A 20,490-nucleotide genomic window follows, 5' to 3' on the forward strand; every position below is an offset into this window, starting at 1 on the left:
TTTCTCCACACCATTCAAGAATCAATGTATATTTTCAATTCTTACTAACTTCATTGGGAAATTTGTCCTGTACATTACTGGCCTAAAACACATTCCTTTCACGTCTAGACTGTTACCTCTAATCACTGCCCTCATTGATTTGCTCGCCATATTCCTGGTGACTTCGTGATCTCATTACTTCTGGTTATGGTAAGCTGTTCAAGGTTCCGTTTCCTCTTCTAGAAAATTGCACTTGGTCTTGTGCTTGGCACGTGGTGCTTGCATCATTCAGGAAGTTTCCTTTGAAACTGCAAGCAAGAGACTTAAGCAACAGGGAATTTATTGGGGGTACAGTCAGCCCTCCTTCTCCATGACTTCTGTATCTGTGGATTCAACCAACCGTGGATCCAAAATATTTGAAAAGAGGATTCCAGAAAGTTCCAAAAAGCAAAACTTGAATTTGCTGCCTGCCTGCAACTACTGACATAGCGTTTACATTGTATTTACAGCTATTTACGTGGCACTTACATTGTATTAAGTATTATAAATAATCTAGAGATGAATTAAAGTATAGGGGAGGATGTGCGTAGGTTATATGCAAATACTATACCATTCTATACAAGATAGTTGAGCATCTGAGGAGTTTGGTGTCTGCAGCGGTCCTGGAAACAACCCCCCTTGGATACCGAGGGACAACTATATATGTAATTAAAAGAACAGTTGAAGAACCAGGCTTGGAAATGGTGAGGATAAGAAAAGCTTTTGGATTGATGTTAGAGATATTTTATCAGGACTTAGCTCCACCTTTTAAAATTCTGAGTCACTTTGCTGGAGATCAGGCCCCAGGCAAGTCTGAGGGGCAGAGCAGCGCTTGGGTGCCCAACACTTGGCTAGGTGACAGCCTGACACATTGATTGACACTCCCACCAAGGCTGAGCAGGGGGGGGAGGAATCATCCCCCCACAGGAACTGGAGCTGCTTCTTACAAGAAAACTGCAAATGCACCCAGACGGCAAAACAAAACAAACCTAACGGAAGTCTTCTATTGATTTCAAAATACCTTCAGAATAGTGTTCTTAATTCCTGACTTTTCAGGGATATGCGAAGTCCTCTTTTTTAGGCTGTCCTCCTACAAAACTTAATTCATCTCCATGCACAGGTTAGTTGTTTTCCTCTAGACTTTTCTCAGCAGTCTATGTCTGTCTTGAGCACAGGGGCTAGAGATGCTTGCCCATTCGATTTTATTTTCTCTCGGTACAATTCCTGAGTTATTTTCAAAGTGATCTTTTCACAAGGAGTATTTCCAGCCAAGGCAACACTGACAGAGAGAAGCTTAATGGTAGAAACCACTTCATTAATAAGAAATGAAAATACTTCACCAGAAATCTGCATAGGAATAACAAGCCTATATCACACGGACCAAGAACTGAGAAAATGAAGAAGGCAAATGAATATGGCCTTTCCTCCCTCATTTACTGCTTAAATTTTTTTTAAAGAATATTATTAAACTACATAGGTCCCATGTTTAAGTGGCTTTTTAGATTGCAAGCAATTTTTTTCCAGACAGGCGCTGATGTGTACCCACACCCATCTCAGTGCGAGTTGTTGGTAACACACACTTCTTACCTGGTATTCATACTCTGTGAAAGGCAGTAGTTCCATGTCCATAAAAGAGCTTGAGCTTCCATTATAGGTTAGCACTGGGTTTGATTTTCCAGGCTCAGTTGCTATTTGTCTTCTGTACAATTCATAATATAAAACCTGTCCATTTGGCTGGAGTGGTCCTGTCCACAGAAGGGAAACCATGGGCTGGAATCCCCCTGGAGCCGTCTGGACCTCTAGATGTGGAGGCGGTTGCATCTGAGGTGCAACCTCAGGGGTCTGTATGGATGTCCAGTCACCTGATGCACATCCCAGCCTGGTGCAGGCTTGAATTCGAACTTCATACCTTCAGGACACAAGGCAGAAATAACCCATTATTGGCAAAATCCACTTTCGTGGGAAGAATCTTTAAAAGGCCAGTGTTTTCTGAAAAAAGGACAGACACGTTTATATCTATTCTTACCTACAACGAACCCTTTTCAAGGACAACACAGTCACGTTTCTACGGAAATTTTAGAACATTTTCAAGCCTCCTGGCTTTCCAAACTAAAGGAAGATGCTCACCTGTCTGGAAAGGGTGGGCACGATTCTTCCCTAAACAGGAATGTATAGAAGAATACATTTTCAAGATACTCTCCAGCAGGAAAATTCTGGTACGCTGTAGAGTTCCTTAACACAGCGAGGGAGAATACAGATCTTGGGAGTTTGAACGAGTTTTCAGCAGCCCTGAGCTCCTCTCTCTGCAGCTGGAGCTAAATGATTCCCCAGGAACGTTTCCAGGTCAGGAAGGAACGTCATGGAATCAAGGTCTCTGTGCTAATAAACCCCCTCACCTGATACCTGACATCTTAAAACAGGCTCCCTTACACCACATGGGGAACTTCTGGGGCCAAAGTTAACCCAGCTACACACCAGATTATCAATCATGGAGACACCTTATCACCATCCAGTTAAACTCAACCAATCAATTATGTTTTGCTTCATAGCGGGTCTCCTGCCACTGGGAAAGGTTTATTTACATAACAGGGACTTTTCCCTTCCAACAAAAGGGGCTTTTGTTAGTCTTAAGTGCCTATGGCTGCAAATAAGTGCTTTCCCCCTCTTTTCCATGCCCCTAATTTTTATGATATTATGACACCCCTAATTTCCCCTCAAGCCCCAGCCACCTCCCTTTCTCCCTTTATTTCTTTTGCTTCCAGGCTTTTCCGTCTTCTACTTTCTGCTTTCTCTCTTCCAGATAATCATCGCCTTGTGCTCACTTCCTCGCTTTCTTTCTGTTCCCCTTGCCCTCTTCTTAATTACACTTCTCTCTCCCTTTGGGGAGTCTCCCAGTTCCCTTTTCTGCTTCCCCTTCCCTCCCTCTCCTCTCACACCCATTTTCACCATGATGGGCTGCCAGTTAATTGGTGAACAGATCCACAGCTGTGAATGGCAGATCTGCCTTCTAAGCAATTCTGAGAACTCAGTTTTGATTTTCCACGTCTGGATTATTTGTTTTCTGGATTATCTCTGGTGGTTTTAAAATTCTGGGTCAGATTCCTCCTGCTTCTTAGGGTATTCTCAGGATCCTTCTTCCTACTGACCATCTCGGGGGTACCTCAAGGAGGACACACTAATTTGCAGTACTCAGTAAACATTAAGCTGCTGGAAAAACCCCAAACGACATGAATCCCAACTTCATATAGAAGTCATATTCTGGTTTTATTTTTATTTATTTTTTTTGCGGTATGCGGGCCTCTCACTGCTGTGGCCTCTCCCGTTGCGGAGCACAGGCTCCGGATGCGCAGGCCCAGCGGCCATGGTTCACGGGCCCAGCCGCTCCACGGCATGTGGGATCTTCCCGGACCGGGGCACGAACCCGCGTCCCCTGCATCGGCAGGCGGACTCTCAACCACTGCGCCACCAGGGAAGCCCTGGTTTTATTTTTGTGTGTGTGATTTGATGTTTTTATTGTTTATACTCTATATAAATTTATTATAAAATATTGGCTATATTCCCTGTGCTGTACATTACGTCCACATACCTTATTTATTTTATACCCAGTAGTTTGTATGTCTTAACCCTCCTCACCTATCTTGCCCTTCCCTCCTCGTCTCCTCACTGGTAACACTAGTTTATTCTCTGTATCTGTCGGTTTCCCTTTTGTTACATCCATTCATTAGTTTTATTTTTCAAATTCCACATATAAGTGAATACATACAGTATTTGTCTTTCTCTGTCTGACTTATTTCACTAAGCATTATACCCTCCAGGTCTACTCATATTGTTGCAAATGACAAAATTTTCATTCTTATTTATGGCTGAGTAATATTCCGTTGATATTCTAAGTCGTTAATGTCACTTACATCTTCGATGAGAGTGGACGGTGAAGGGGCATCTCTCATTGCCTTAAATCCCATGGCTAAGTTTCTCACAAAAATCAGACTTTCTTTTTTCATCCTGGGAAAAATGCCCCTCTCACATCCAGAGACTTTTTTTTCCCCTAGAAATCTTTTTGAATAAGAGTTTCGGAGGGGAGCAAGCTGATACGATCTTTAAAACGTGCAAGTACCAGTCAGGTAAAGAGGAAGCCGGGATGAAATGTACAGCTCTGCAGCTAACATGGGCCTTTTTTATGCCCTGCATCAGAGTAAGATGAAAGCCAACTCACAGAGCATGTGGATTAGCTATGGAAGATACTTGCAGAAGTTTTAATCACTGTTTAATATTTAATGCAACCCTAAATAATTGTCATTAGGATATGCATAAGACTGCGAATGTTTCATTTCAACAGCACTATATATCAGAGATAATTATATGAGAGATCTAATCTACACATCAGTACATTACAATAATAGATGAATTTTATCAATGGTGGTTGGTAATCAACACGCAGCCTTTAATTCTTTTAAAGTGGTTCTGTTCATTTTACTAAATTTTAAGAATAAAATGTCCTTTGTTACTCTTCTCTCTGGGGATGTATGTTAGTTAAAATGTGATGGGGAAAAAAGCCAAGCAATTCTTTAAAGTATGGGAAGAGGGCTGGTGGTCAGATTCCTTTGTGTGGAAAGCAACACACACCCTTGCTCATCAGAGAGCTCAGAGGGGACCACTAAGAAAACAGGAGCTGGCAGAGTGGCACCGTCCCAAGAAACCACGAGATCAGAGCTGACTGAAGGGCTGGGGAAATAGTCAGAGGAGCCTCACTATTCCTGGAAGACGTGCTGGATTCAATAAGGAGGGCTGGCCCCAGAGCAAATTTCGGATCAGTCCAACTCTGGCTGGCAATAGCTCTCAATGATGGCCCCTTTTTTCATTCTTTAAAATAATACTCCTTTGCCTCACAGTCTAGTTCAGAGAACCGCACTGGGGTTCTCAGAACTGACCAGGGGCTGGCATGTTTCCAGGAGGGACCAGACTCAGGGAAGTGGCCCTACCTCTCCACTACTTGGTTCCAGACATTGCGATGAAGTGCAAACATTTCTAAAAAAACTGACTCTCAAAATGTCACCTGCAAGAATTTTGCTCTCCAGAAGTAATCAAGCAGGTTTGGGCTGGATAAGGACGTAGTTAGTCTACTTGCACGGTTAAACGGATGGGGCTTGGGCACATCACACATCTTGCTGTTAGAGTCTCCACTGGGACTGACCAAGGGCTCGCGCAATAGAAAGGGGCAGTGGCTTGTTCTCAGGAAAGCCAGGGTCAGTTACCTACCTGTGAAATGGCTTCAGCTGGTTTACTATGAATGACCGTGTACCAAAAGAATTATGAGTTGTGTTTACGTGTACGATTTTTGTTTCTCTTTCAAACAGCTCACGGATGAAGAGGGTGTAGTTGACGATATGACCGTTTGTCCTTACTGGAGGGTCCCAGCTCACTAAGATGTCCTGAGGGCCCTTGGCCAGCAATTTTGGAGGCTCCATCCCTGAAGGCGCTGAGGGGCTGGTTCGATCTTTGACAAGTGGACTCAAAACACCCCCTTGGCTGTTGTTGGCCATCACTGTGTAGCCATACTCCACACCTGGGGCGAGACTAAAATCATGATAGCGAGTTTCCAGGCCGGTATAGACAATGGTTCCGTCCCTCCTAAGTTCATAGCTTCTGATCTGGCCATTTGGGGTTCCTGGCGGTTTCCAGGTGATTTCTATGGATTCTGAGCCCGTGACTTGTAGTTTTGGAGGGTCCATGTTTTGTGGCGGGGCCTCCATCGTCCAGGCAGACTCTGCCACACTAGCTGTGCAACCTCCATTGGTGCAGGCCACTAGGGAGAGATTATACTGCGTGGAAGGCTGCAGGTGGGAAACCAACAGGGACAGGTTCTGCCCAGCAAGGTACTCCTTACCATCCAATCTGAGTAAATACTGAGTGATCTCTCCATTTTGAATTGATGGCGGTGACCAAGATGCATTTATTTGAGTGGCACTGATGGTCCAAAGAGCTGGAGGGCTGACCCCTGCAGGGGCAGCCTCAAGGGTTGTGATGCTGGTAGGTGTGCTAGTGGAACAGCCCTCACTGGTGCAGGCTGTGACTACATACCTGTACGTGGAAAAAGGAAGCAGCGCTTCGTCAGTATAATTGAAAGTCTCAGCATCGAAGCTGAAAGGATAGAGCACCCCGTTCCTTTGAAGCCTATAGGACTGGATAATGCCGTTAGGCTGTGCTGGTGGGATCCAGGAAATCATCAGTTTGGGGGGATTCACAGATACCTGGGCTATCTCAGGTGGAGAGAGGCCTTCTGGAAGTGCTTGCCTGGTCCTTACCACACTCCAAGAGCTGCAGGTGTGGCCTGCTGAATTCCAAGTGTGGATTTTATATTCACACTGCATCCATGGCCGCAGACCTGTGTCATTATACATAAATGTATTCCTTTCAGTATCATATTCTGTGAAAACAATTTTCTCATCGTCCTGGATTGTCTGATTCCCCCAAGCTTTTCCCTCGAAGCATCTGCGAATCACTTCATAGCGAATTATCTTTCCGTTTGGGTTAACGGGCTCTGACCAGCTCAGCTCAACGCTGGTGGACCCCACAGACTGGATGGTGGGAGCCAGCTGAGACTGGGGTGCGGCTTCTTCTGTCCACAGAGGCTGGGGTGCCGAGTGTGCACAGCCCACCCTGGTGCAGGCCTCCAGCGTCAGCGTGTAGAGCGTGAAGGGGTCCAGGCGTCGGAAGAGAAATTGACGATTCAGGCCGGCGTACTCCAAGACACCATCACTGAAGACATTGTACGTCTGCAGGAAGATGGGGAACGAAGCATATGATTTCTTTGTGTCACTATTTCGTCCCTTTTAACCCCTTCTGCCCCCTATTCCTCACCTTGATGAGCCTAACCCAGAAGAAGCATTCTGATATGAATTTTGGGAATGTGATCTTTGCCTTTTCTCTTTTTAAGATTGGATATCATGTAAGCATATATCTAAAAGCTAAGAGTTACTGAAATTAATTCGTTGACTTAAAGAGCGCTCACGGGGTTTCCTCCCATTTTTATCTTTTAGAAGTGGGGAATAGTATTCAAATTCCCTATTTTATAAAAATAAAGTGCTTCTAATTTCACCCTGAGTAGGCTAAATTGGGCCTATCCACATTGTCTATTGCCACAGCATTTACTGGGAAATGGAATTATAATGCTTAATCATTTGTACCAGGGTGCCAGGGCGGAAAATGTGTGTCTGGTGTGGGCACACATGCATGTACATAGGTACATATACATGTTATACACATATACAAAAACATAGGTACAAACTGATGACCAGAAAATGGAAAACCCACCCTGTTTCCTCTTACCAGTTATAGAAGAATAGATGGTTTCTTTGGAGCAAAGTATTGTTTTGTTCCAGGGAAAACCATCTGAATGCTCATGATACAAATGCAGAGCAAGTTTCCAACCCATATTATTCATTGTTCTTTGGGGAAGATGAGAGGTAACTTAACTTGAATGTAGATGTTTTTGAATGATGGTTCCCCATCTTTTCATGCTTCAGTGTACCTGAGAGACAGGAGACCTTCCTGTACATGGTCGTGACCCTGTGATTATGTCTCTTAAGATGAGATGGACAAATACCAGAGTCCCTTGAGAGGCAAATCTTCCCACAGGTTGTTCTTGGATTTTTGATATACTTTAATGTTATTTAAGATTAAATAGCCTAGATCTGGAAATCTATTTATGTTGGACTATTGTATTTTGGTGTGATTTTCTTGTTGGGGGTCTCAGGGCAAGATCATACCCCTGAGGGAAGGGGAATAGAGTATTTTCTGAAGACAGCTTAGATTCCACAATCAATTTGAAAGTCTCTCTGACTCTCTGTCCCCTCCCCCATATTCACCTGGCAAATCTCTAACTAGTGTTAAATTCAGCTCTCCCTCTGGACCTTAGCTTCTAACTGGGTTTGGAGAAAAACTCTCAAATATATTGACTGGTCTCACTTTAAATTTCTTACCATAACTTTTAAATAGATGATTACCAACTATAAAACCATATGTTTGCTCTCTCATTTTCCAAAGTAAGAAATATCTTCTCCTTTCCCCACTAACAGCCAATACCCCCTTCTCTCCCTCACAGGTGGTTGTTGACATAACCACATATTTGACTGAGGAAAGTAGAGGCAGTCAGACAGGAATGTTCTCATGTTATAGATTATCACTGCCATAGGCATGTGAATCTAGACGTACCCTATTTGCCTCTGTTCCTTTTCCTATGGATGAAGTACCTCTGCCCCCACTGAAGTCCACCTGAGCTCTGGATCCTGTCCTCTCCTCCTTCCTACAGATTTCACTCTTGCAATTATTCTCATCATCTCTTGCTTCACTGATTTATCTCCCTCTACTGGGTTATTTCCATTAACATTTAAGTGTACTCTAGGATCTTTCACTGATTTTTGAATAAAACTTCTTGACACCATAGTCCCCTGGCTCCTGCCCCATTTCTCTGTTTTTTTCTTTCCATCTATACTTCTTTGAAGAGTTGCTATCCTATTCCCTCAAACCATCCCGACCAGGTTTCCCATTTCAACAGCTGATTTTCTTGTGAAGATCACAGTGACCTCCTGGTTTCCAAATACAGGGTCACATCTCTGCCCTCATGTTACTGGATCTCTCAACACCATTGGCACATTTTCTGTTCCCTTCTGGGACATCCCTCTCATCTACTTTTCCTTCTACCTCATGTATCTTGACAGCTCCTCTCCATACTCTTGACCTCTAAATTTTTGTATTCCCCAGGGCTTGATCCCAGGCTCTCTTCATCTCGAGTTAGATTCTCTCCATAGGTGATGTCCTCCAGGCCCATGGGTTTGAATACTACTCATCTGCTAATGAATTCCAAATACATATATCTTCAGGAAGAACTCTCTCGAGTGTTCTAGACTTGTACTTCCAACTACCTACTTATCCCCTCAAACCTGTACATCTTCCAGCCTTCCCTTCCCAGTCAATGACTCAAGGCCAAAGTCCAGATGTCATTCTGAAGTACTACTTTTCCTTCATATATCACATTCAGTCCATTAACAGATCTTGTCATCTCTACCTCTGGATACATCCCCAATCCCCTCACATTTCTCGACCTTCTCAACTCCCCCTCTAATTCAAGCCACAGTCAATTCTACCCTGACTTCTTTCACAGATTCCAAACTCCACTGGTCTCCTTATAGCCCATTGCCTACATAGGAGCCAGAGTGATTTGGAAAAACAAATTTGATTGTGCTATCCCTTTGCCTAAACCCTTCCGTAGTTTTTCATCACACTCAGAATAAATCCCAAGCTCCTGATCACAGCCTACAAGGTTGAGCACAGAATCCACCTTTCACCAATCCCTTGAATCTCATCTAGTATCATCTTCCCTCCCCAACCCTCCCAAACTTCAACCACACTGGCTTTCTTCCCTTGATGTGAAGAAACCAAGTTCATCCCTGGCTTCAGGCCTTGCATTTGCTGTTCACTTTGTCTGAACATTTTGCTCTCGTATCTTCACATGACTGACTCTGTCTTGTCATTCAGGGCTCAGCTCAAACGTCAACTCAATTCAAATGATCATCCATGCTAAAACAGCCCGAGCAGGCATAATTACATTATTCTGTTTAATTTTCTTTATAGCATTCACCACTCTCTGAAATTCTCTGGTTTGTGTACTAGCTTTTTGTTTGCCTCTCTGTAGCCCCACTGTTCATGTATTCTCACACACACACAAGGTCTATGACAGCAGGGACCTTGCCTGTCTTGTTCACTCCTGAATAATTGCCTGGAACTTAGTAGAAGCCTCAATAAATATTTGGTGAACCACAAACGCACGTAAAAGGAGTAGATATTTCTATTGTCAATCACTCCAGGAAGAGGCAGACACTGGGATGGGAAATAAACACTCACAAGGAGGGGTGCTTTGTTGGGTGTGAAAGAGATACTCTTTTCTCTGATGGGGACCTTAGGGCTGAGGCTTGGATTTTAAGGCCATGGTTCCTAGGGCTCATGCCTCCTGTCCTAGAGTAGGCAAAGTCCGGCTCAGTCACATGCCAGGGGCTGGTAGAAAGCAGCTTGTAGCATACCTGGAGGTGGGCAGAGAGGTGGCCGCCGTACCGGGCAGTGAGGCAGCCTACAGCGAGGCCCATGAGGATGGGCCTGGGTCTGTGAGCTCTAGTTACAGATCTAAGGCACTGCTGTAGGTAATTTCCTGCCAGCATCCCACTATGGGGTTTTCAGGGAAGGTTTATCAAAAGTCACAGCTTAGTCTTAGATGTTCTATGTGGAATTAGTGGGGGAGTCTTTGCCACCTTGAGAGGGAGTGGTAAAGGAGAGGCAGAGTGTCTACAGCATCTGCAGGGGGTGGGAGTCCCAGCCTGCACGAGGTGATGGATGAGGGCCTGAGTGGTGGTCCAGGGCCAGAGGAGACTAGAGGCAGAGGCAGTAATAGACGGACAGCTGAGTCGCCAGCAGCCTTGGAGAAGAACATCAGAAGGGTGACGATGCTGCCTCTTATGTGGGTGATGGTTCAAAGCATCAAAATGTGGATGATAATGGAAACCTTATTTGGGCGCTCACAGACTGGTGAAGCTGGGGTTAGATGTGACATTAATAAGACCGCTGCTCATGGCTACATAGGGACATCGTGGACTTAGCAGACATGCGGGGCTTCCTGTTTCCTGCTGAGTGAGCTCTGCTCAAAGTGCAAATTAGGCAAAGCTTAAGCAAAGAGCTGGGAAGGACAATTCGGGAGGCACTAGGAACATGGTCATTTAGAGTTCCGTTTTGGCGTGACTACCTGGCTTCAAATCCCAATTCGGTGGTTGCAATGTTGTTTAGCCTCAGACAGTGATTTAGCCTTTATGTGCCCAGTGAGGTTTAGTGGTACCTACAGAGTAGGGCTGATGTGCGGATTAAATGAGATAATCCATAGAGAGCACTTAGACAGCGTTGGGTTCATAGGAAGCTTAACACGTGTGAGCTAGTTTTCTCTGATCTATGATTAAGCGCCTGGAGGAACTATCAGGAAGAATTAACCAGACTGTGAAGGGAGTTTTCCCACAGTGACCTGATGGCATGTCAGGGCTCATCTATTTATCTGTAGAATACCAAACATGATCGCATATTCAGGGTAGACATTACCTTAATCACACCATTGGTTCTTACAGGCTCTGACCACCGCAGTAGCAATGCCCGGCCGTTCTCCTTCTGCTCCACCGTAAAGTAGCTCAGCCCACTGGGGGAAGATTCTAGGGTTCGAACTAGAGTCCAGGGGCTTGAAACTTCTCCCACCTGGTTTGTGGCCACAACACTAATGTGATATGTGGTGAAGGGTTCTAAGCCGAACAGGTGGGCTTGATGGCTCGTCCCCTGGAAGAAAATGAACAGTTTAGTTTCCTTTTGGAAACTGCTACCAATTGCTGGAAGGTCATTCTTTGGCCAAGACGCCTCACCAATGACAGCACAAATATCACAACAGAGATTTGAATTATTAAGAAAACAACATGGTTTTTTCTTGTTCTTCACATGCTAAATATATTACCTAATGTTGTGTGATTTCAGACACACACACACACACAGCTTGGATCAGATAGGATCCTTGCCTTTTCAGAGCTTGCAACCCAAGGGATGCAATATATTACAAAAGCAATAAAAAAAATCTATGATGTCTCAGGTCAGTGTAGCATGATTTCATGATGGAAATCAGTGGTACCAAGTTGAGTGGCAGAGAATGGAATAATCTTAAGGATTTGGAAATTGAACCTGAGCAACACTAATTCTCTCTCATTAAACCCCGACACTATTTTTTACATAAGACTCTCCCCGATTCCCCCCTCTCTCATTCTCTTGGTGTGTATTTACATTTTACAAAGACAATAAAACAAACACAAGGAAACAACAATAAACCAACTGAACTATAGATGCACAAGCACCCTGAGAGCAGTCTACTATTAATATCAATGTGAAAATATTCTCATTTGTTAAAAACACCCTAACTAAAGCTCTGAAATTTACCAAAAGTAATTGTTAGCTAGGCTTTGAGTATTTGGTCTTTGTTAATTTAAAAGAAAAAAAAAAGATAGCATAATTCGTTTTTTTCCTGCTTGGACAGCAGCACTAACCATATTTTGCATAATTAAACTGGACCTAAGAATCCTAATGTTTTGAAAGAGCCCAGGGTGCTCTTTCTACATCTGGGCTGGATGGAAGTGTCTGTTTACAGATAGGAATTATGTCTGCAAGTGGACCAGTAATGTGTGTATAGGTAAACACACACAGACACTTTCTGTTGTGTACCATATCCATTGGATGTGAATAATCATGAAGAAGTTTTTACTGGTTTAATAGGATATATACACTTAATGGTATGCGAGGTCAGCTTTGGTTTATTTGACACTTAAATGTGACAGATCGTCTTCAATTGTCCTTTTCTTGGTGGGCACAGGAAGAGGAAGATGAGATGAAGAAGAGAAAGTTATTTCTGAGAGCAGTACCCGAAAGCACCAGACAAAGTTATGTGTATGGAAATTCTTTTTAATTTGAGGGAATCCAAATCTCATTTTGAATAAAATCTAAAACCAGGTGGCAAACTCCAACTGAACCACTTTCCAAAAAAACTGCTTAGACGAAACCAAAACACACCATAGAAATAATTTTTGACACCATTTCCCCACATTCTTGGTTATAAGTTTTATAAGTTTCTATTAGTTACTGTTTCTTATTATGTGTTAAACACAAGCAGAGGAAATATAATTTCCTTTACTTATCAAAAACTTGTAAAGTCAATTTTCCTGTTTCAGTAAGGTCCTATTATGATATTACAGGCTGAACTCTCGAAATCTTTTAATATTTAAACATTTGCTAAGCGACCAGGCTCTGAAAAAAATTTTACAGAGATACTAATTTCTCTTTTTTTAAATATTAAAAGTTAGATCATAAATATTTAAAACGTATTTCTCCAACAACATTGGATTGGTCTTTTAGATAAATATAGCACAGAAATAGAATGACCATAGTGAATATTAAAGTTGAATATGCTACAAGTCCCGATTACAAACATTCTTTTCTGATAAATGATTCCTTTTCTGTGGAAATAGGGCAAACACGGGCAAGATTAATAATGCAAAAAAGAACCATTCTTTGTTCAGAATATTCAGTAGTAGATGCCAAAAAAGCATCAGCTCCAAAGCAAATAGTGATCACCTCTAACAGATTATATATGAAAAAAGGTAGGCTGCTGGGGGACATTTAGAGATAGCTTTTGTCATAAGAAACACGAAAAGCATGTGGGCTGTAAAGCAAAAACATACGTATATTGTCCATAGCAGCACCTGCTCAATTACAGTTTATTTCAGAGCTGAGAATTCCATTCAGCCCCTAGATGGCAATACTATCAAGCACTTTCGGTGCCATGAGTGCTCAATGATTAACTGACATTCAGTCATCCAACACACTCCAGGCCGCCATTTAAAAAATAACAAAACTGATTTCATTATAGATTCTTTTAATAAACATTTATAGCCAGATCCTTGAAAGCAGAAGTACTGAAAATGTTCTGGCTTCAAAACCTCCACCAACTAATGTGGAAATATGACCTGCAGGTCTCAAGTTGAAGTTCACGCCTGCCTGACACAGAAATGTTTACATGTAGACTCCTACAAAAGGTGATTACAACAGTTGTTTTGCTTAATTTGGTCTATATATCTTCTTAAAATATAGAAATAATCACATATCATAAATGTACAGGAAACGTGAAGGAGAATTTTTCTATCATAAATTTATACTGAGACAAGTTCCCATATTATGTCAACTTGTTATTTCTGCAAAACTACAACACACACACACATGCTTTAAATAAACCTCAGTGATAGCCATACTTTTTGTCAATATTTAGTTAAGTCCACATAAAAAATAAAGAAAACTTCAAAATGGCAAGACAATCCCTAACCGATTTATTCTTTGACATTTTAGGAAATCCTTTATATTATTCTTCCCTGAATGGATATCTAACCCCAGAGTTCACTATTTTAGAAACCAACTGTAAAATCTGGGCACAGTTCACTCTATGGATTAGGTTGAGTCTTGTTTGTTTACTCAGTTACTTGTGATTTTCCTTAAATTCAGAATATTTGCTTGAGCCCTGTTGACCTTACGTGATTTGGATTCCATTCCTTCCTTTGGGGACGGAGCATTCTGTCCCACTGACTGGGAAAGTCCTCATTAAAAACTTCCTTCTTTTCGCTCCGCTGCTGCCCCTTTTCTTCCTTCCCTCTGGAGATTATCTTAATTCAATAAGATTTCTTTTCATTGTCATTGTTTTGTTTGTTATTTCCCTTTTCTGTCCTACTGATTCTTTTGAGATATATATATATATATATATATATATATATATATATATATACATTTGTTATCCATGACCTTTGGGCTACCTAACTTATACCTTCTTCCCTTTTGTCTTTGTCCTGTCCATGTCTACAAGCACATAATATTGCTAATTTTTTTTTAATTCTAAAAGTATATTAACCACTTCTGTTAGGCAGCCGAAGAAAAGAATGACTCAACAAAGGAAAACAGGAATAATTCGTTCTCTGCAATCTAATACATACAGATCAGTGAGTCCTTTAATGAGACATAAAGACAAGACTCTCTGGAACACTCCGCCAGTTGAGGTTCTGCTGGCAATGTGAACTACACTTTAACCTCTCAACTCGGCTCCTGGGGGCACGTGAAACTACTTGGAGTCTTTGGCAGTCAGACAATTTTACACCATCTCCTCTGATTATTTTTGATTACTTGAAGTGCCCCAAAGGTGGCCATGGGGTCAATAGGTTTATGTAGGTTGAAAATGATCAAAAATTACCATTGATCTGTAGCTGTCAATAAAAGGCTGCATGGGGAGACTCCCTGCACAAATGTTTAAACTGCATAAAGCAACCTAACTTAGTCATCTTTGAGTCCATTGATCTGATGATCCAGCAGTTTCCAGAGCCTTCCCTCTGGTCTTTAAGGTGCATTTTCACTGAACCCATTTACCTTGGCCCTAAGGACTCTTTTTACCCTGCTCCTGGTAATGAACTAAAACAGTGATGTCTCGGCACTGCTGTGTTCATCAACAGAGTCTTATGTGTGCTTATTGCATTTGGAAGGGGTTAATCTTCCTGGTCACCATCAACTTCATTTCCAGCCAATGGGGTTTCTTCTGGCTTCACCCCTTATCTTGGGCTCCGTATTTAAAAATGGGTGACTCTTGGCTTATAAATCCTAACCCAGTTGTAGGATTCCTTTGCCTCCTTAATTCTCACGAATGCCAAGACCCAGAGAATACCTCATATTGAAAGTTTGCTTATTTTGCACAGAGAGCTTTAGGGAAATCTAGATTTAAATATATTAACTTTTGTTTTCTTCAGTTGAACCACTTGGATGCTGCATCTCTGTTTTATCGTACGTTACAGTTTATCTTGTCATAATGATAAAATAAGGAACTGGTTATTGACAAGCTCCTGGTTTAGTTACCACTGAAACATGAGAAATAAGAAAAGTTCTCATTTAGCATCACCTGAAATTCATGGCTTTGAGCCGAGTACATCCAGTCAATTGAATGATTTTTACATATTTTAGTGCCTAAAACATCAACACAAAATATTCTTCTAGATTTCTGAAAGCCAGATGATTTGAGGCATTGCCAATCTATATTCCTTCCCATTCATAAAGTTAATTTTTGAGTTCTCCAAAAGTTCATCAACATATTTCTATCTAGTACTTCTTTTGTAAAAATCCAATCCGTCTTAATACAGAAATGCTCTTTGTTACCCATCCCCAAATATCAACCTTAAGTGCTTATCCATGGTTATCTAAGCATGGACTTCCAAGCCTGCAAAATGTTAACACAGTCAGAAAATTTCCACTGATTTCACGTGTATACTGACTTTATGGGTCAATATAAAATGCCACCTCTGTCTACAGAGCTCCTGGCTGGTGGGACAAAGAAGACATTTTTTCATGACACACACATACACGTAGAGTTGCTCCAGAATGAAAGATCGACTGACAGTACAAGAAAGGTAGAAGGAAACACCGTTTGGGTTCATGATCTATTGTCATGTGTGTGCACAGTGTGTCTATGTTAGGTGGCGTTGCTAAGTGGCAAGACAGAGTTGCCAAAATGGTCAGGGGAAACATTTAGTATTGTCGGCCAGCAGCTCCATTCAATTCTTTAAACCCTTTTGAGCATCTGATATGTACAAGATTCAGTAAAGTTGGTGTGGGGATACGAGATGGAGAGCACAGGCTTTTTTTTTTTTTTTTTGCGGTACGCGGGCCTCTCACTGTTGTGGCCCCTCCCGCTGTGGAGCACAGGCTCCGGACGCGCAGCCTCAGCGGCCATGGCTCACGGGCCCAGCCGCTCCGCGGCATGTGGGATCCTCCCGGACCGGGGCACGAACCCGCGTCCCCTGCATCGGCAGGCGGACTCCCAACCACTGCGCCACCAGGGAAGCCCGAGCACAGGCTTTTGATGCTTAGGAGCTTTTAATCTAATAGAGCAGATCAACAATATATACAGATGCACACAATTCAGAGTGTAGTAGATGCTATACTGAGCGCCAGGGAAATCAGGGAAATACTGAAGAGATAGATACTTCTAATTGGGAAAGAAGGTGAGGGGCGGGGGAAAACTTCGCTGGCATCTGATGTAGGACAGGAAAGATGTAGAGTTTGAGTAGATGAAAATGTGTGAGGGATTGGAAGAACAGAAGGAAAAAATGCAGGATACATTTGGAAAAGAGCTAAGAGTTGAACGTAGCTGAAGGGTTGTGGATATAGGGCAATAGTGGGGATTAAGGAAGGGAAGAGACTGGTGGTAAGATTGGAGAGGGCTGTGAATGTCACCCTAAAGGTTCTGGACTACATTTGTTAGGAAACAATGAACAACAGAACTCTACCATGCAATTTGAAGGAATAATGGAAGAACGTTTAAATTTTGGTCATGGTTAGTGACTGATAAAATAATAAATCTGTTAAGATGAATTCATTCATTCATTTAATTATTATTCAGCCAATAAAGTATAGACTGTCATATGTAAAAGGTAATAGGAGAGTATTTTCTTAGGAATAAGATTTTGCAGCAACATGGAGGGACCTAGAGATTATTATACTAAGTGATGTACACCAGACAGAGAAAGACAAATATCATACGGTATCACTTATATGTGGAATCTTAAAAAAAAAAAAGATATAAATGAACTTAAAACATAAATAAACTCGCAGACAGAGGAAACAAACTTATAGTTACCAAAGGGGAAAGGGAGGCAGGGAAGAATAAATTAGGAGTTTGGGATTAGCAGATACAAATTACTAAATATAAAATAGATGAACAACAAGGGTAAATTAGGAGTTTGGGATTAAAATATACACAGTACTGTATATAAAATAGATAACCAGCAAGGACCTACTGTATAGCACAGGGAAATCTACTCAATATTTTTAAATAACCTATAAGGGAAAAGAATCTGAAAAGAATACATATATATGTATAAGAATACATGTATATAGATCTGAATCACTTTGCTGCATATCTTAAACTAACACAACATTATAAATCAACTATACTTCAATTAAAAAAAAGAGAAAAAATAGATATGCTATACATTGTAAATTTACAATTGGAACATTGTAAATAATGTTAACATAAAAATGCCCATGGGGCGTCCCTGGTGGCGCAGTGGTTGAGAGTCCGCCTGCCGATGCAGGGGACACGGGTTCATGCCCCGGTCTGGGAAGATCCCACATGCCGCGGAACGGCTGGGCCCGTGAGCCATGGCTGCTGAGCCTGCGCATCCAGAACCTGTGCTCCATAACGGGAGAGGCCACAGCAGTGAGAGGCCCGCGTACCGCAAAAAAAAAAAAAAAATGCCCATGGTCACAGATATGATACATGAGTGACTACGGCAGTTGTACAAAGAGGTGGAAGCCATTATTCCTCAACTGTAAATAATTAGGCCAAATGTGTGCCTGTTCAGCTCATAATCTTCAGAGACAAAATTTCTTCTCCTATAAATTAAAACATGATAACATTTAAAAAAAGGAATAAGATTTAAAAAAATTTTATTGAATATTTGATCCATTTCAAAATTTGAAATTATTCTTTGCACAGTGTTTGTCTTTTGATTGAACTCAAGGTGGGGATTATAACAGCTGGACTGAATTGAAGACAATTATACTGTCCTCTGTCCTGAATCACATGTACCTGGTTTATGGTTTTTGCTGGTAGTGGGGACATGTTTGTGTGGAACCATCCATACCCTTATACTTTATACACATCAAACAGCTAGAAGGCAGCTGGAAAAGTTTAGGGATACTGTTGATGACAACAAAATAGAATGAAGCTAATTCAAAAGTTCAAACAAGTGTGAAAGCATTCCTAGCTCTGGGTTCTAACTGATGTCAGAGGGCTCAATTGGAAAGATTTCAAGAAAGTATAAATGCATATCCTCCCGTCAAGTAATTGTGATATGTATTGTTACATAACTGATTAGTCGGGGGTCATCTGTTGTAACAATTGTAAATTTCAAATTTAAAATGTTCAGCTTAGAGTTTTCATGTGTTAGTGCTGTGTGTACTTTCGTGTCTTCCACAAATATCTACATTCAGAGAAGAAGAATGACATGTGAAAAAGGGGGTATTTTCTTCTCTCATTGAAGTACATCATTCATTTTGTAATGGGGGGGGTCAGTGCCAAAAGAAGATTCAACTCACAGAAGTTTTCTTTATAGATAAATGGGCTCTATCAATTTAATCTATCAATATAAAACAAAAGCTAGGGTTCTTGCAAATGAACGATGAAGCCTCAGTTACCATAAAGACGTGGGGGAGAAAAAAGAAAGGTTTTGAAATGGCTCATTTTTCAAAGGAGAAGAGGAAAAAAAATTAAATTTGTGATAATTAAATTTTAAAGTGGCAAATCAGTCACACTAAATATTAAAAAGCAGTCCTTCTGATCTATCAAAATTAAAAATGTGTATACTCTGTGACCCAGCAATTCCACTCTGGCAATCTATTTTATGGCAATACTAGTAAAACTGTACTAAACTGCATTGAACAGAATTTCATTAATTCCAGCCAGTCTTGCGTTTATTCAGTCCTTGATTAAACACATATTTATTGAAGGTTTCCTGTGTACTAGGCACCCTCCTAAGCTCTGAGGACACAGCAGAAAGCACGGGAGACAAGGACATACCCTCCTGAGTCTTACATTGTAAGGAGGGAAAAAGTAAGGAGTCCTACATTTATACAAGAAAATGGAGAGAGAGGGAGTGAGTGGGTGAGAGAGAGATAGAGACAGAGACAGAGAATTAGAAGCTGTGACAAATTATGAAGGAAATAGAGTGATGAACTAATGTTTTTTAGGTGGTAGGGAAGACTGAGTCTTGGTTTAAGAAAGGTGGGTGAAGATCCTTGAGGAAGTTCCATGTAGGCAAGACTACAGAAGAAACCATGTGAAAAACCAGGGGGGAACTTTTTTTTTTTTTTTGCAGTATGCGGGCCTCTCACTGTTGTGGCCTCTCGCACTGCGGAGGAGCACAGGCTCCGGACTCGCAGGCTCAGCGGCCATGGCTCACAGGCCCAGCCGCTCCGCGGCATGTGGGATCTTCCCGGACCGGGGCACGAACCCACGCCCCCTGCATCGGCAGGAGGACTCTCAACCACTGCGCCACCAGGGAAGCCCCAGGGGGAACTTTTAGGCAGAAGGATGAGCTTGAGATTTTTGCTGGCAGAGAGAAGTTAGTGTGAGTGAGGCCTGTGAGGGAGGATGACCCGAGATACGGTCAAAGTGATGGGCAGGTGCCAGATGGTGGATAGCTTTCAGGCCAAGATAAGAGTTAGAGTCTGATGCTAATTTCAATGGAAAATTATTGAAGGCCTTTAAGCAAGGGAGTGACACAATTTGATTTAGGTTTTAAAGAGATCATTCTTCCTTCAAAAACTAAAAATAGAGTTACCATATGATCCAGCAATCCCACTCCTGCACATATATCTGGAGAAAACTCTAATTCAAAAAGCTACATGCACTCCAGTGTTCATAGCAGCACTATTTACAATAGCCAAGACACAGAAACAACCTAAATGTCCATGGATAGATGAATGGATAAAGAAGATGTGGAATATATATATATATATATATATATATAAAATGGAATATTACTCAGCCATAAAAAGAATGAAATAATGCCATTTGCAGCAACATGGATGGACCTAGAGATTATCATATTAAGTGAAGTAAGTCAGACAAAGACAAATATTATATGATATCACATATGTGGAATCTAAAAAATGGTACAACTAAACTTATTTACAAAACAGAAACAGACTCACAGACATAGAAAACAAACTTATGGTTACCAAAGGGTAAAGGTAGTGAGGAGGGATAAATTAGGAGTTTGGGATTAAAATATACACACTACTATATATAAAATTGATAATCAG

General features: G+C 41.6%; 1 protein-coding gene across 1 annotated transcript in view; it reads right to left on the reverse strand.

Moving 5' to 3' along the window:
* The window catches only part of USH2A (usherin), a 737,336-nt gene that overhangs the window by 78,798 nt on the left and 638,048 nt on the right, over positions 1–20,490 (reverse strand). Inside the window, exons 52-54 of the mRNA XM_060127145.1 lie at positions 11,152–11,379; positions 5,275–6,791; positions 1,606–1,927 (exon numbers count right to left, since the gene is read on the reverse strand). Of these exons, the coding sequence (XP_059983128.1) occupies positions 1,606–1,927; positions 5,275–6,791; positions 11,152–11,379 (2,067 nt within the window). The remainder of the gene's footprint in view (positions 1–1,605; positions 1,928–5,274; positions 6,792–11,151; positions 11,380–20,490) is intronic.

Source organism: Lagenorhynchus albirostris, chromosome 2 (assembly GCF_949774975.1).
Source record: "Lagenorhynchus albirostris chromosome 2, mLagAlb1.1, whole genome shotgun sequence".
Classification (NCBI taxonomy): domain Eukaryota; kingdom Metazoa; phylum Chordata; class Mammalia; order Artiodactyla; family Delphinidae; genus Lagenorhynchus; species Lagenorhynchus albirostris.